The sequence below is a fragment of the Pelodiscus sinensis genome, chromosome 1, assembly GCF_052426305.1.
Source record: "Pelodiscus sinensis isolate ZL-2025 chromosome 1, ASM5242630v1, whole genome shotgun sequence".
Taxonomy (NCBI): domain Eukaryota; kingdom Metazoa; phylum Chordata; order Testudines; family Trionychidae; genus Pelodiscus; species Pelodiscus sinensis.
Window position 1 is genome coordinate 102799219 of NC_143052.1, and position 16872 is coordinate 102816090.

Here is a 16872-nt window from a genome sequence, read left to right on the forward strand (position 1 = left end):
TGAAGCATGTGCTTACCTTTAAACATGTGCACATGTGGTTGAAGGAATGACATTCTAAATCATCATTTGAGTACGTTGCTCATTAAAAGATAATTCTGTGAGGGAACAGTAACCATTGCCCTACTGTTAGGTTCTTTTCCTTTTCGCATTACCTGGGTTCAGCTTTCCATAGAATCATTCCTAGCATTTATTTCACCTACTTTTTTTAAACTGAAGGCACCATATAAATAGTTAACCAAAAAGTGGTTGAAATGTATTAGATTTAATTTTGCAAGGACAGCGTATTGATGTTCTCATCTACAATTTAAATGTTCATTGATTAGAAGGTATCTACAGAGCTGCTTCAGAACAGTTTCCTTTGACTAATGGCATTGAAGCTGCGCTGAAGGAATGGCTTAGTGTGTCACGTAAATTCTTGGCTTCTTACAGGAAGGTTAATTAGGAAAAAAAGTCATTTACAGCTTAGGTGCTCAGGTTGAAGACAAGCAAATGATTCATTTGAAACAAACAGAAAGCCTGCCTGTGCATATGGGTAACATGTCCACACAATTTGGGTCTAAATCAGTTAAACGAAGTAAAAAATAATTAAGCAAAGCAAAATTGGTGCTTCGCAAAGGGCAAATGAAACCAAATCGTAAATTAAATCAACCTCATGAACCCTTAAAGTATTACTAATTCCTGACATAACCCTCCCACTGCATTGCAGCCTTTAGCAGGGAATTAACTTTTTTACTTGACACAAATCTGAATCACTAGAAGTCTCCTACTGCCATTCCCAACCCAAACATCTGTGTTGCAGCAGTACCAAAGTTGTTTGTGCCAAGAGCTTCAGATGTGAACAAGAGCTTCAGATTTGCGCGCAAGCTGTTGTGCTGTGCAAAGGATTCATTCATTGTAAATAATTTACTCCTCAGTCACCAGGAAGTCATTTCTGAAGTTTTCTCTCTTTCCTGTAGTACTTGAATGTTGGCTTGTGTAAATAGGACACTGATTTAACATTGCATAGATGCAGTCATCCACAGGAATAGATGAAGCTTTCTGTTAATAACTGATTATTTCAATATGATTACTTGAGAGGTGATGTGTTGAGTTTTTCTTTGGGAGCAAATTATTATAGATTCATGATAAAAACTTAACAGTTTATGAGGTCCATGGTTCCTTAGGACTAACTAAAGTGTTGCTAGTTTCAGGGATATTTGCGTTCTTAGAAATAGTGTAGAATCAGGTCTTCTGTTGTCTCCTTAATACTCGTAATCTTGGAACTGTTTACACAACATGTCATTCTGTAGGTTTCTCTGTCAAATTTCAGGTTTTGCGGTGAGCATTTAGTACTGTACTTTGTGTCCTGGGGTGCATGGTCTGATGGATACTAAGATTTCACTTTAGCAGCAGCAGCATGTTTTCTCACCGTGATCTAATTTGGAGCCTTTTGCTCTTGAGTCATCGGGGTTTAGCATCAGTGGCAATTCAAAGAGAAGCACTGATTTTTCTCTAGGTAAAGTTGTTCTGATCGCCTTTCTTTTCAAGGAGTGGTCACTGTGGTGAAAACCTTAGAGCACAGAACTGTGTGAAGAAGGGATTAAATGTGGGAGGAATTAAAGGAAGGAATTGATTTTGTCATCATCTATTAATAAGGTGTCATTAACTAGATGTGCATGAGGAATTGAAGGAAGGAAAACTTTGTATTTTACGTTTGAAACATTCTTCTGTCTCTCTTTAGATTGTCAATGTGTCACAGCTAGAGGGGGCTGATCACCCTGTAGAACTGATCTATTTTGTGGAAGGTCAAAATGGAGAGAGGCTCAGCGCTGAACAGTCTTCAGATCTGATTAACAGAGTGGACATCCAGAGAGCTGCTATCATTCTCGGATACCGTATTCAAGACCCAGTTGCTCAACGTAAGTCCCACCAACTCTATGGCTGTACCACTGAAGACAAAAGGGAAACATGACCCTGGTTATGGAAATCCGGAGACTTCCCCAGAGCAAACTGTAATACGTATTATATTACTTCTGTACTGCATTAGAACGGGTCTGTGCAGTGCCTGCCTTGAAAGAATGGTCTATCAGGCAGAAGCATGACTTTAGAGGCCATTTATGCTGTTCCAGCCCCTTTAAGCACCATAATGGAGCTGGAGCAGGGTGAGGATCTCAACCATGAATTTCCAAAAAAAAAAGTAAGATAATGGGAAAAAGAATAATTGTGATTTGGAATATTTCCTCTTTGTGAAATATGCAAACCTATACAATTTAAACATGACTCTTTTTACAACCTCAACCTCCTCCCCTCCCCCCCCCCAAAAAAAAAATCCCAAACAAACCCGAAAACAAACCTACTTACTGTTTGAGTGAAAAGTGCAATTATAGTGGGAAATAATTGTTTGGGTCATACCACCTACCTTATGCCTTGATTGTCCTAGGTCTCATTTTTTATTACTGCTCCATGAATGACACGTGTAATTTTGATTTTGTCATCATCTATTAATAAGGTTTCATTAATTAGATGTGCATGAGCATCTGTATTGGAGATCCTTAGCACACCAACTCAATGAGAGTTGTGAGGAGCGAAAGTGAGATGGAAAATATTTAAATATTTACAGCCAGATGGCATTAAAATGCTGTGCATAAAAATTACTCTAAACTCTACACGGTGAGAGGGAGAGGTTTAAAATACATAGCATGTGTAATATAAACAATATAAAATCACTGACTAGATTTAAATCTATAATTAACTATGTATTTCAGTATAGACGATACACAGAAACATAGGGCACAGGACTGGAAGGGGTCTCATGGATCATTGAGTCCAGTCACCATCTATCTTAAACAACCATGTTTTATTATCCCATTAATAAAATAAGCAAACTCCATTTAAAACTAGTTAGTTTCTTTGCCCTCAGTGTGCCTATTGGAACATAAGACTTTGCTGTGTATAAATGAGGAGTGAATGACCTGATAGTACAAAGTATTTTTGCTTTGGTAGCAATAGCTAGAATAGTCAGGTATACTACAACATGTATCTGATCTACAAAGTCACTTGCAGAAATATTTTTATGGAAAACTAAGGGGCGGTGCACCCTACTCATTACACTCACCAACCCCCTGGGGCTGCACAAGACCCAGCTGCTGGGGAGGAGAGGGCCGGGAGTGACGCCAGCCCTGGCCTCCCCCTTCCCCTTCCCTCTGGCAGAAGCCCTAGCCTCTTGGCCTCCCCATTCCACTCCTCGCCCCGCCCCCCTCCCCAGGCTCTCGGGCCCCCCACCTGGCTGCAGCCAGCCCTGGCCTCCCCCCCCCATACTCCTCTCTGGTCTCTCGCCCCCCCCCCCCATTTCTCCCCCAGCTGCAGCCAACCCCCTCCCCACAGCAGCACGCGCTCTACTCCACAGGCCACCTCTGGCATGGATCCTCTGGGTTTTCTCTTCTCCCTGCTCCCCCGCAGGAAGCTGGCACTGACATGCTAATCTTATGAGGTGGGGGAAGGGTTTCAGGCTGGGGCTTCATTGGAGGCAGCAGTTCCCCACTGGGCCAGAACATCAGGGTCCCCACCACAGCGAGGAGCTGCTGCTGCCGCCGCCCCCTGACCCTCCTTCAGGGGAGCTTAGGATTGCCACGTGTCCAGTAATGACCCGGACAGTCCGGTATTTTCGCCTCCTGTCTGGTTTAAAAAAAAAAATCAGAAAATCCTGGACACCTAAAATGTCCGGTATTTTCTGATTTTTTTTTTCCCCTCGCCAGCAGGCGAAAATGCTGGACACCTGGCAACCCTACGACACACTTGGCAACTGGGCCCAGCCTCTGGCCTCCCCCCCGGGGCCCCGACACCCCCCTCGCCCCCGCATCCCCTGCTTACTTGGTTCTGCAAGGAAGCTGCATTTTGGCTTGATCAATAAAATAAAATGGCCGCTGGCAAAAAGCCTAAAGACTAAGGGTAAGCAATGCATTCCCTGGGTCTTAGTGCTCAACCTCTTCCCTGTTCCTGTCCCTATTCTGACTCTTCAGGCACTCTGAAAGGAGCCATGCTGTTTTAATGCTGTTTTATTATTTTTTTTCTTTGCTTAATAGCTTTCGGAGTCCCCCTTTTTTTTTCTCAACAGAACTTTTTCCCCGGTGTTTTTTTTGGGGGGGGGGAGGGAGAAGGGAAGAGTTCGGTATTTTTCATTAAATCATCTGGCAACCCTAGGGGAGCCTATCTTCCAGCAGTAGCCAGTGCCAGTTGCCTCAGAGGGAATGAACAGAACAGGTCATCATCAAGTGATCTATCCTATTGCCCATTCTCAGCTTCTGGCAAACAGAGGCTAGGGACACCATCCCTGCCCATCCTGGCTAATAGTCCTTGATGGACCTCTCCTCTATGAATTTATCTAGCTCTTTAACTTTTATAGTCTTAGGCTTTACAATATCCTCTGGCAAGGAGTTCCGCAGGTGTGTTGTGGTTAAAAATACTTTTGTTTATTCTAAACCTGCTGCTTATTAATTTCATTTGGTGACCCCTAACTTTTGTGTTAGAGGAGTAAATAATATTTCCTTATTCACTTTCTCCACACCAGTCATGGTTTTTATAGACCTCTATCATCTCTCTTTAGTCATCTCTTTTTCAAGCTGAAAAATCTTATCACTCTCTTGCCAGATGGCAGCTGTTCCATACCCCTAATTGTTTTTGTTGCCCTTTTGTGAACCTTTTCCATTCTAGTATATCTTTTTTGAGATCTGCACACAGTATTCAAGATTGGGGTGTACTGTGGATTTATATAGAAGCAATATAATAGTTTCTTTTATCTTATCTACCCCTTTCTTAATGGTTAGCAACGTTCGGTTTTCTTTTTTGACTGCTGTTACATATTGAGTGGATGCTTTCAGAGAACTATCCACAATGACTGCAAGATTACTTTTTTGAGGGGTAACAACTACATCATTTCATTATGTATAGTTGGGATTATGCTTTCCAATGCACATTATTTTACATTTATCAACATTTAATTTCATTTGCCATTTTGTTGCAGTCACCCATTTTTGTGGTTCTTCGCAGTCTCCTTGGGACTTAACTATTTTGAATAGTTTTGTATTCTCTACAAATTTACCGCCTCACTGTTTTATCCTTTTTTCCCCCAGGTGTTCTATGAATCTGTTTAATAGGACTGGTCTCAGAACGTATCCCCTGGGGAACACTATTATTTACCTTCTTCCATTCCAAAAACTGGCCATTTATTTCCACCTATGTTTTAACCAGTTACCAGTCCATGAGAGGACCTTCCTTCTTATCCCATGACAGCTTACTTTGCTTAAGAGCCTTTGGGGGACCTTTTCAAAGGTTTTCTGAAAAATCTAAATACGTTATATCGACTGGATCCCCCTTGTCCGCATGCTTGTTGACCCTCTCAAAGAATTGAATGGAATTGACGAGGCATGATTTCCCTTTACAAAAACCATGTTGACTTTTCCCCAACAAGCTATGTTCATCTGTATGTCTGATCATTTTGTTCTTTTAATCGTTTTACCCAGTACTGAAGTCAGGCTTACTGGCCTGAAATTGCTGGGATCACCTCTGGAGCCCTTTTTTTAAATTGGTGTCACATTAGCTATCCTCCAGTCATTTGGTACAGAAGCATTTGCTTATCCGGGTAGTCAACTAGTCGATCACATTCCTAGTGCACAGTTTTGGGATGTGACCTAGGTTAGGAGGGGATTCTGATCTGGGGCAGGAGATTGGGGTTCCAGATCTGGGGGGAGATATGGGTACAAAAGGGATATGTGGAGTAGCAGGGCAAGAGTGGGGGAATAGAGGGTTGGGGATGGGGTGCCAGAGGCATGCTCTGGCCAGGAGACTTACAAGTCAGCAGCTCAGCCAGCCTGCCTGCCATGCTAAAGGCTTGCAGAGCTTAAAATGTTTCTGCCTGCCTGGTGCCCAGGGGGAGAGCCGGGCCTTCCTACCCCCAGAAGCAGGGGTGTTGGCAAGTGTAGTGAGCAAGGGGCACAGCCCGCTAGTGGTATCTTAAAAAGCTTCCATGCTACTTGAAGGGAATTCAGTTTTGGGACTGTACCTTTTAATTTTTGTATAAGTTCCTCATCTTTGTGTAGTTCCCCTTTCGGATGCTGTGATGTTTTCCCTCCCACAGGGAAAATACTAATGGCTGTACAAATTCAGCTCTGTTTTTAATTTTTTCTCATTTATTTTGCCATTTTAAATTAAATTTCAGTTCAAAGAATTAATTAAAATAGTTGGAAAATCATAAATTGCTAATAGAAAACATATGTTATTTTTATGTGTTTATCTCTCCTGATGGTGCCAAAAAGCCCAGAGAAACCAAAGGGAAATTTAATATACTAAAAGAAACAATGAAACTGACTATACTCCAAGTGGCATTAAATGTGGAAAGTAAACAAAAGGAGAAAATGGTGATCATTATTTTCCTTTAATTTCTTCCAGGTATATCAACTGGAAGAATGTTTCTTTAAGAATAATACACAAAAATAAATTCACACACAAATATTACTTTTAGTTTGAAAGTGCCCCTTCAGAAATTAATATTGTAACTGAAAATGTTTCACCTGGTATTGTTTCAAGTAGCGTCTACAATTAATCCAAATGCAATTGAAGAAAGAAAAATGTATTTTCCCAGTTTGTTTATTTTGTGCATAGTTGGTTTCTTGGTAGCTCCTTGTATAAGTCCCCCCACCCCCTTTTTTTTGTAACGGTTTGCACCTAAAGGGAAAGAAAAGTATTTAGTAAATAAATTGGGAAAATGTGACTGTAGAACTTAGGAGTAGGTGTAATAATGTATGTGAAAGCACTGTTTAACTTGGTTTTTGTAAATGATAGGGATGTAAAATCCCATTTAATTGGTTAACTGATTAAATGTTAGCTTTAACTGATTAAAGGGGAAGCAGGCATAGGGGCCACTCCAGGGCGGATGGAGCAGCTCCCAGCCCCATTCAGGGCTGCTGCTAGCTCTGCCAGCCCATGCTGGATTATTGGTTCCCACCCCAGCCCAAAGCACTCTGGCCTAGTGAGGCTGGAGCAGCCCTCCGCCTGTGGTGGGCCACGTTCTGGGGAGTGCTCCCAGGCACTGGTTAACCATTACCCCAAATTGGATATTGACTATATCAGTCTACACCCTTCCTCTGTAGGCAAGAATATAAAAGTTCTCCCCCACAGTTGTTGCTGGTAGGGCAGGAGATTGATAGTTTTCACCGTGTCATCTCAATGTATGGTTCCTCCTGAACAGAGAGTACTCATCATGTCAAATGGCTGACGGAAACCCATTTTTGTTTGCAACTTTAGCACAGCTCTCCAGAACAGAAAGTAGGGTTTAAGACGATCATTTGCTCTACACTCATATTACCTGGCAAAGAGGTACATTAAGTAATACATTATCACCTTGACTGTACTGCAAGGGTGGGCAATAAGCTTCCCACTGGCTGGATGTGATTCACCAGGGTTAGCCCTGGTGAGCCGCCGGCGCTTTATTTACCTGTGCACCTGCAAGTATGACCGCTCCTGTAGGCCGGTGGTTGCCTTTCCTGGCCAATGAGAGCTGCTAGAAGCAGTGTCCCAGGCTGTGCCACTTCCTGCAGTTCCGATTGATCTGGAATGGAGATGCACAGCCAACAGGAGCTGCAAGCAGCTGTGTCTGCGGACACCGAGGTCAATAAAGCACCAGTGGCTTGCCAGAGGCCAACCCTTGCTGAGCGCCTCCAGTTTATTGCTCACCCCTGCTCTACTGCATAGTCTGTTTCCTATGAACTGTGCTTGCCAAACCTTGGCGAGCCACGCTTACCAGCCGCGCTATCCGGCGATCTGTGCATGCTCAGATTGCCCGAACCCGGCTTTTCCAGGTTGCAATCTACTCGCACTATTTGTCGAGCCCTGCCTATGAATGTAGTTCTTTACTAACAATTGTGAGGGTAGAAATGAATACCCTCTGAAGTGTCTACAAATGTTTGTTTTGTTTTGTTTTTATATAAAATTAGTCTCTCCCCTCTTTCCCCTTCTAACTCTGCAGCTGTGGATAAATTGAAAGAGTCGGCATCTGATTCTCAGAATAACAATCTGTGGATTATTGTCGGTGTGGTGGTCCCCGTGGCTGTGGTGCTGCTTATCATTATTATTTTATACTGGAAGCTCTGCCGAACAGACAAGTTGGAGTTTCAGCCAGACACCATGAGCAATATTCAGCAGCGACAGAAGGTAAAAGGAAGTGGGAAGATGTGTGGGGAGGAGTTAAGGTGACCAGAGCACTTGTGACTGCAACAGCCGAGGCAGTGTGTAGCATTGTTACATGGGAAGATGAGACTCACTATGGGAGAGGATCCCTGAAATCTGGAGGAAAAGTGGAACTGCTAAGAATTCCACAATAATAGAGTCCATAATATTCAGCTGTTGCCATTGTTTTTCCTTTATCTGTTGTATTATCTCCTGCTGTATCTCATCCTTAGGATCTGTCTTCCGTTTGGGGAAACTTAGGTGACATGGTTGAAAGTAACTTGCCTGCATCATTTAGTCCATGTTCTTACCTCTGTTCCTTGTGAGAAAGATGCTGTATTATTCCTTTTAAATGCAAATATTTTTCTAACTTTGCCTTGACCATCGCTGTTTCTTATGAATGCCTCATAAGCCAAACTGTTCATTGCCCAATTTTCCCATTCTTTCCTGGAAGTCCAGACTTACTTTAAGGTTCCTAGGACATAGGTTATTACAGATTTAATAATTGCTTTACAAGCATGTTGCAAAAAGCACGTGTTTTGTCCTTTTAAGTTTCTAACTTGCCTTTTACAAGTAGATTTAACAGCTTGAAATGGCAGCTAAAATCTTTTGTCCTTCCCACCATGTGCAATTTGTCTTATCACAGCTAACTTATACAGTTGGGTCTCCCTCATCCAGAATCTTGGGACTTGACCAGTTCAGAACAAAGGAGTTTGCTGGACCAGGAGAGGTCAATGCTGGTTCCTCTGCAGCCAGCCTCCGGTCTCTCCTAGGGGGCCACCAGTCTCCCAGATGGGCCTTCCTCCTGACTACCAGCTACCAGGTTCCCCTCCTGGCTGCCTACCCTGATGTCAGCCCTGGCCACGGGGCTCTGCTCCTGATCCCAGCCATGCTCCCAGCCGCCAGCCCGACCCCGCTTTCAGCCCCTGTCCTGGCTCTGCTCCCAGCCCCAGTTGGACTCCTTGCTACTGGACTCCCAGCCAGCCCCGACTGTCAGTCACCAGGGCTCTCAGGTCCAACAACATTTGTGGTCCTACTGGATCAGTGTCCCAGAGTAGAGAGGTTCGTTCAACTGGAAATACATATTAAAGTATTACCACTTGGGTCTGTTTTTGGACATTTTCACTGCTATGTAGTTCTGTATGACTCTGTGTGTCTGTGTATACAGAGACGTGTGTGTGCCCTACTGAGTAGAATATACCAGATTTTGCTTATATTAGTTCTCTGGCAGAGCTGTTCCTTTAACTTACTGGATAGAGAATCTTGTTTGTTTGCTTTTTGGACCTGGTATACACAACTAGAATTCTAAATAGTAAAATGGGTGAACTAGAGTGCCTAGTTCTAAAAGAGGATATTGATATACTAGGCATCATGGAGACTTGGTGGAATGAGGACAGTCAGTGAGTACAGAATATATTGGAAGGACAGAACAGGTTGTGCTGGTGGGGGAGTGGCACTCTATATGAAAGAAAATGTAGAATCAAATGAAGCAAAAATCTTAAATGAGCCAAAATTTTCCATAGAATCTCTATGGATAGTAATTCCATGCTCCAATAATAAGAATATAGCACTCCGTATATATTATCAATCACCTGATCAAAAGAGTGATAGTGACTATGAAATGCTAAGGGTGATTAGAGAGGCTATCAAATTAAAAAACTTGATAATAGTGGGGGATTTCAACTATTCCCGTATTGACTGGGTGTACACCACCTCAGGATGGGATACAGAGATAAAATTTCTTGATACCTTAAATGACTGCTTCTTGGAGCAGCTGGTTCTGGAACCCACAAGGGGAGAGGCAATTCTTGATTTAGTCCTAAGTGGAGAGCAGGATCTGGTTCAAGAGGTAAATATAATTGGACCGTTTGGAAATAGTGACCATAATGTAATAACATTTAACATCCCTGTGGTGGGAAAAATACCTCAGCAGCCCAACGCTAGCATTGAATTTTAGAAAAATGAGGAAGTTAGATTAAAACGCACAGTGACAAAAGTAAAACTTTTGTCACTGTGCGTTTTAATCTAACTTCCTCATTTTTCTAAAATTCAATGCTAGCGTTGGGCTGCTGAGGTATTTTTCCCACCACAGGGATGTTAAATGTTATTACATTATGGTCACTATTTCCAAACGGTCCAATTATATTTACCTCTTGAACCAGATCCTGCTCTCCACTTAGGACTAAATCAAGAATTGCCTCTCCCCTTGTGGGTTCCAGAACCAGCTGCTCCAAGAAGCTGCATGGAAACTTTTCAAAGACACCATAATAGAGGCCCAACTTAAATGTATACCCCAAATTAAAAAACACAGTAAGAGAACCAAAAAAGTGCCACTGTGGCTTACCAACCAGGTAAAAGAAGCAGTGACAGATAAAAAGATATCTTTTAAAAAGTGGAAGACAAATCTTAATGAGGAAAACAGAAAGGACCATGAACTTCGTCAAGTTAAGTGTAAAAATACAATAAGAAAATCCAAAAAGGAGTTTGAAGAACAGCTAGCCAAAAACTCAAAAAGTAATAGCAAAATGTTTAAGTACATCAGAAGCAGGAAGCCGGCTAAACAATCAGTGAGGCCCTTGGACAACTGAGATGCTAAAGGAGCACTCAAAGATGATAAAGTCATAGCAGAGAAGTTAAATGAATTATTTGCTTCAGTCTTCATGGCTGAGGTTATTAGGGAGATTCCCAAACCTGAGCCATTCTTTTTAGGTGACAAATCTGAGTAATTGTCCCAGATTGAGGTGTCATTAGAGGAGGTTTTGGAACAAATTGATAAACTTAACAGTAACATATCACCGGGATCAGATGGCATTCACCCAAGAGTTCTGAAAGAACTCAAATGGGAAATTGCAGAACTGTTAACTGTGGTTTGCAACCTATCCCACTCTCCACTCTGAAAACTTACTATTTATTCCTACCCTTTGTTTCCTGTCTTTTAACCAGTTATCAGTCCACGAAAGGACCTTTCCTCTTATTCCATGATAACTTACTTTACTTAAACAAAAGACAGGACTATGCAGCACTTTAAAGACTAACAAGATGGCCCATGAAAGCTCATCACCTAATAAGCCAGCGGCTGTCAAAAAAGCAAATAGAATGTTAATAGTCATTAAAAAAGTGATAGAAAATAAGGCAGAAAATATCTTATTGCCTCTTTATAAAACCATGGTATGCCCACATCTTGAATACTGCCTACAGATGTGGTCGCCTCATCTCAAAAAAAGTATGTTACATTGGAAAAGGTTCAGAAAAGGGCAACAAAAATGATTAGGGATTTGGAACGGGTCCCATATGAAGAGAGGATAAAAAGACTTGGACTTTTCAGCTTAGAAAAGAGGAGACTAAGGGGGGATATGATAGAGGTATATAAAATCATGACTGGTATGGAAAAAGTGAATAAGGAAATGTTATTTACTTATTCCCACAAAATAAGAACTAGGAATCACCAAATGAAATTAATAGGCAGCAGTTTTAAAACAAACAAAAGGAAGTTTTTCTTCACTCAGCATACAGTCAACCTGTGGAACTCCTTGCTGGTGGGTAATGGGAGGGATCACGTGAGGATTACCTGTTGTGATCACTCCCTCTGGGGCATCGGGTATTGGCCACTGTTGGCAGACAGGATACTGAGCTAGATGGACTTTTGGTGTAACCCAGTATGGCTTTCTTTTTTTTTTTTTATGAACTCACTCAGCAATGGTGCAAATATGTAGTTGGTTAGCAGCTTCAAGCTCTATTTTCCAACTAGAAGCTTAATTTGTAGCTTTTGTAGATATACCGGCCATACTATCTTTCATCTAGCTAGTTAACTAAAAATAACAGTGACATGAGCTTCCATGCTGGCTGTATAATGCCATCTGGTCTCCCAGGTAGATATTTGTGTTGCTTGGCATAATGAAGCCTGAACCACAGTGTCCTCATTGCTCTTTTTAGTGATCTACTTAGCTTACAGCTAGCATAGGTATGTCTAGATGAGCTGAATATTATACCCCCATTTGCATTGTAGATGTGTAGCTTGGGCATTAGTCAAAAAATTTTATGTGGTATGTGTAGTGTTTCTCTATAAGAGTGTATATGGAGCAAAGCATCCTCTGGCTTTATTGGATTTTCCAAAAGTGGAGGGAGAGGGGAAATTGAGAAAAATAAAAAACCACCAGGAACAACCATGCAGTTTTGACTCAATGCTGATTCATGAGGAAATGTGCTGCCTAGTGAATCACAAACCTTCCTTTCTCTAGAGGCCCAAAGTATTTTTGAGTTCTTCCACCCACGTATTAAACAAGGAAAACATATGTCAACCCCATTCCTGCACTGGGAACTGCTAGCACAAACCCTTGCACCTCTGTAGTACCCTCTACAAGTGAGCATGTCTCCACATGGGTTCTGGGGTCCATGCTAGTAGGTGCTGTGGCAGGGCTCCAGTTTTATTTTGTGAGATTGAACAAGACCAGAGTTTTGGGTATTATAGCGTAAGTCATGGAGGACTATGCCACATACAGCGAGGAATTTGGTAGCGTATTTTTGTATGCTAAACTGCCCTAAAGCTGTAGATTACTAAATTATTTATGTAGTGTTTCCATAAAAGATGTATTAGTACAAAGAAGAGAGAGACAAAACTAGTATGGCATCCTCCTTTTAACTTGTGCTCTCTGAAAAAAAGCCAAGGAGGACAGGACAGTGTGACTGAAATACTTGTTAGTGGCTAAATTCTTTCCGTGGGCATTAGTTAAATATTACTACAGTCATGCTCTGCATACTCTCACCTCATGTTCAATCAAACAGTTTCCTCTATAAAAGTTTTAGAATAGAATATAGAATACTAGGACTGGAAGGGACCTCGAGAGGTCATCGAGTCCAGTTCCCTGCCCTCATGGCAGGACCAAATACTGTCTAGACCATCCCTGATAGACATTTATCTAACCTACTCTTAAATACCTCCACAGATGGAGATTCCACAGCCTCCCTGGGCAATTTATTCCAGTGTTTGACCACCCTGACAGTTAGGAAGTTTTTCCTAATGTCCAACCTAAACCTCCCTTGTTGCAGTTTAAGCCCATTGCTTCTTGTTCTATCCTCAGAGGCCAAGATGAACAAGTTTTCTCCCTCCTCCTTATGACACCCTTTTAGATATCTGAAAACTGCTATCATGTCCCCCCTCAATCTTCTCTTTTCTAAACTAAACAAACCCAATTCCTTTAGCCTTCCCTCACAGGTCATGTTCTCTAGACCTTTAATCATTCTTGATGCTCTTTTCTGGACTCTCTCCAATTTTTCCACATCTTTCTTGAAATGCGGTGCCCAGAACTGGACACAATACTCCAATTGAGGCCTAACCAGCGCAGAGTAGAGCGGAAGAATGACTTCTCGTGTCTTGCTCACAACACACAGTTGTCTGTACACAGTTAAAGAAGGTAAGATGACAGAAGTAGAAAGTGGCTGCACTTCTAAAGCAGTGAGAACAAAACAGTGTCTCCCTCTACTTTGCAATTGTCAAGCCTGGTCTACACTGAGAGTTCAGTTGAACGAAGAATCAAGGTCATCAACAAGTGAAATCTTAGAGAACAGTCACCTCATAGTTGTTCATTTTATCCTGGTTGTGGTAATATTTAATTCACAGTTTGATTGGAGGTAATACTTATTCCTGAACAGGAATTTAAAATTAATTTGAGATTTGGCATGTGGTGAAGGATAATATTTTTGATAATTTTTGTTTGGAGGAAATGTTTAAAAAGCATGATTATCATTATTTATTTGTTAAGCATTGATAATATGCTACGGTGTCTGCTATCTAATAAACAAAGGAAGACACAGTCCCTTCCCCAAGAGGATTAAAATTGAAGTAGGTAGGCAATGATCAGCTATGCAGATACTTGAGAGATTAAAGGATACCAGGGCCATAGAGCAACATAATTTTAAATGCAAAAATAATACATGCATATTAATAGTATAAACAGATTCAGCAAATCAGAAGTTTTTTATAGAAACCTCATTTGGCCCACTTCGTACAAAGATTTGGTGCAAACATATAGCAGTGGTTGCAGCAATGATTTGTATGTTCGTCTCACAATCCAATAATGTCACGGGGGCCAGAGGAGGGGACACTGCAGGCTAGTCCAGGTATGAGTTGCTCTGTTTTTTAAAAGAACTTTGTCACAGGCAACTTTAGTATGTTTAAATACAAGAGATAAATGTTCTACTTTATATGAACACAAAGCTGCCTTAATTTATTGTGCTCAATAAAACCAAAAAAATAAAAAATTTGAAAAGGCAACGTCTCCTTCATGCACTCTCAAAGGGTCTTCAGCACAGTTCATATTGCTTATAGAGACTATCAGCAATTCAGGGATGTGATAAAATGTGCTGTGTTCTGCCGCCAGTGGCCACATGATGAATTTTTTTATTTTGTACAGTGTTGTAATTAGGAGTGTTAAAAATTGTCTATTAGGGCAACCATGTAAGTGCTGACAAGCTTAGTAGTTACACTGTTACCCCCGCTGCAGACTGCTACAGAGCCCACAGCAAAGCTTCCCTGGGAGGTAGGCCCCCAGGCAGTGTTCCCTCTAAGCTGCATGGCAGCACAGCTTCACAGGTGATTCATCAGCCCCGCCCAGTAAGCTCTATGCATGGAGCCTGGAACCTCTGATTGGGCAGGGCTGATGAATCACCTGTGAAGCTGCTTAGAGGGAACACTTGCCCTCAGCCCCTGTCTGCCCAGCTTCCAGGGAGGAGGTTCACTGAGTGTAAGAGACACCGTTAACCAATAAGCATTCTTTGTCAGTTTTGAAAATGCTGTGCTGCCTCCTTTTTTTTTTTTTTTTTTTTTTTTAATGGATTTTAAATTGATGTCACATTTGTTTGGTGTTTGGAGGAACAATTATTTGAAAGAGTGAGTTTGTATCCATGAACAGCTATTTAAGGGAGTAGCTTTTGTAGAAAATTGACTACAGAGGGAAGCTGTCTACAAAGTAAAGCTATGCTTTTGTAACCATTTCTTGACCAGTTTATCTGATCTGTTTGTATGTGTGTGTTTAAAAAAAAAGTTCAGAATTATGACCACCCTGAAGCATTTTTGCCTTACAACTGAGACTGAACCAGTATTTCTGTATACATTCCTAACGTCCTGCCTGACCGCGTTTGTATCATTCCATTCCAGAAGAATGAGAGCTGATATCCCAGTAGCCTCTGTTTGATATTTTATTCTGTTGGTTTTCCAGAATCCTGTGCACTAGTGTTTTAGCTATGTCGTAATTCAACAGGACGTTTTTACAGTGTCTCCCATGCTGCTCACAGATTACCTGACAGAGCTGAATTATTATTGTTGGGATCAAACTTAATTCCTTTGTTTCATTAGCAATATGTTTTGGTAACCTCTATTCAGTGCATATATTTGTGCATAGAGCAAGGCAATACTGTTCATATGAAAATAAATAGAAAAAACAGTGTCTCAAATATAATATGTAGAATAATACATCAATAGTATCTGTAAGTGTAGGAAGTGCATGGTGAATCTTTACTGAAATTAGTAAGTTATTTTTTTTAAAAATCCTTCGTATTGTTTTCCATTCTAACCATTCAGACATGTATGTCCAAACAGTATTATTAGACAACAAAATTAATCTCATTCATGTTGTGCCTTTATATAGGGAAACAGTGTGTTGGCAATCACATGGACATGGTAAAACCATATATACCAAAGGATACAGTCAAAAAAATGAACACATATGAAAAGGACAAATCAAATTTCAGAACAGAAGGAGGATGGGGGAGGGGGGAGGTAAATGTCTGTGAGCTAATGATATTAGAGGTGATAATTGGGGAAGCTATCTTTGTAATGGGTAAGATAATTAATGTTTTGTTTAGACCGAGATGTAAAGTGTTGAATTTAAGCATGAATGACAGTTCAGAGGATTCTCTTTCAAGTCTGGTGTGAAAAGGTCTTTGAAGCAGGATGCAGGTAATCAAGTCGTTGAGACAATGCCCTTTCCGAGAGGTTCTTGGAGACAGACCCATAGTCTCCTATAGACAACCACCTAACCTCAAGATGATTCTTACCAACAGCCACAGGACATATCACACTAATACCAACCCTGGAACCTTCCCTTGCAACAAACCCCGTTGCCAGCTTTGCCCACATAGTCACTCTGCTGATACCATTATTGGACCTAACCAATTGAGCTATAAGATCAAGAACACATATTCCTGCTCATCCAGAAATATAATTTACGCTATCGTGCCGAACATGTCCCTCTGCTATGTACATTGGACAAACGTCTCAGACACTTCGCCAAAGAATCAATGCCCACAAAACAGATATTAGACAGGATCACAAAGAAAAAACAGTTTCTTGCCATTTCAACCAGAAAGGGCATTGCCTTAACGACTTGATTACCTGCATCCTACTTCAAAGACCTTTTCACACAAGACTTGAAAGAGAATCTTCTGAACTGTAATTCATGCTTAAATTCCACACTTTACATCTCAGTCTAAACAAAGACATTAATTATCTTACCCATTATAAAAGATAGCTTCCCCAATTATCACCTCTAATATCATTAGCTCTCAGACATTTACCTCCACCCCCCCCCCCCATCCCACTTCTGTTTTGAAATTTGATTTGTCCTTTTCATGTGTGTTCATTTTTTTGATTGTATCCTTTGGTATATATGGTTGTGC

At 41.3% G+C, this 16872-nt stretch overlaps 1 protein-coding gene across 4 annotated transcripts in view; it reads left to right on the forward strand.

Annotated features, from left to right (window-relative positions):
- The window catches only part of KIAA1549 (KIAA1549 ortholog), a 185933-nt gene that overhangs the window by 121964 nt on the left and 47097 nt on the right, over window positions 1-16872 (forward strand). For all 4 annotated transcript variants that reach the window (XM_075939458.2, XM_075939447.2, XM_075939453.2 and 1 more), the window contains 2 exons: window positions 1721-1898; window positions 8000-8184. In XM_075939458.2, the coding sequence (XP_075795573.2) occupies window positions 1721-1898; window positions 8000-8184 (363 nt within the window). The remainder of the gene's footprint in view (window positions 1-1720; window positions 1899-7999; window positions 8185-16872) is intronic.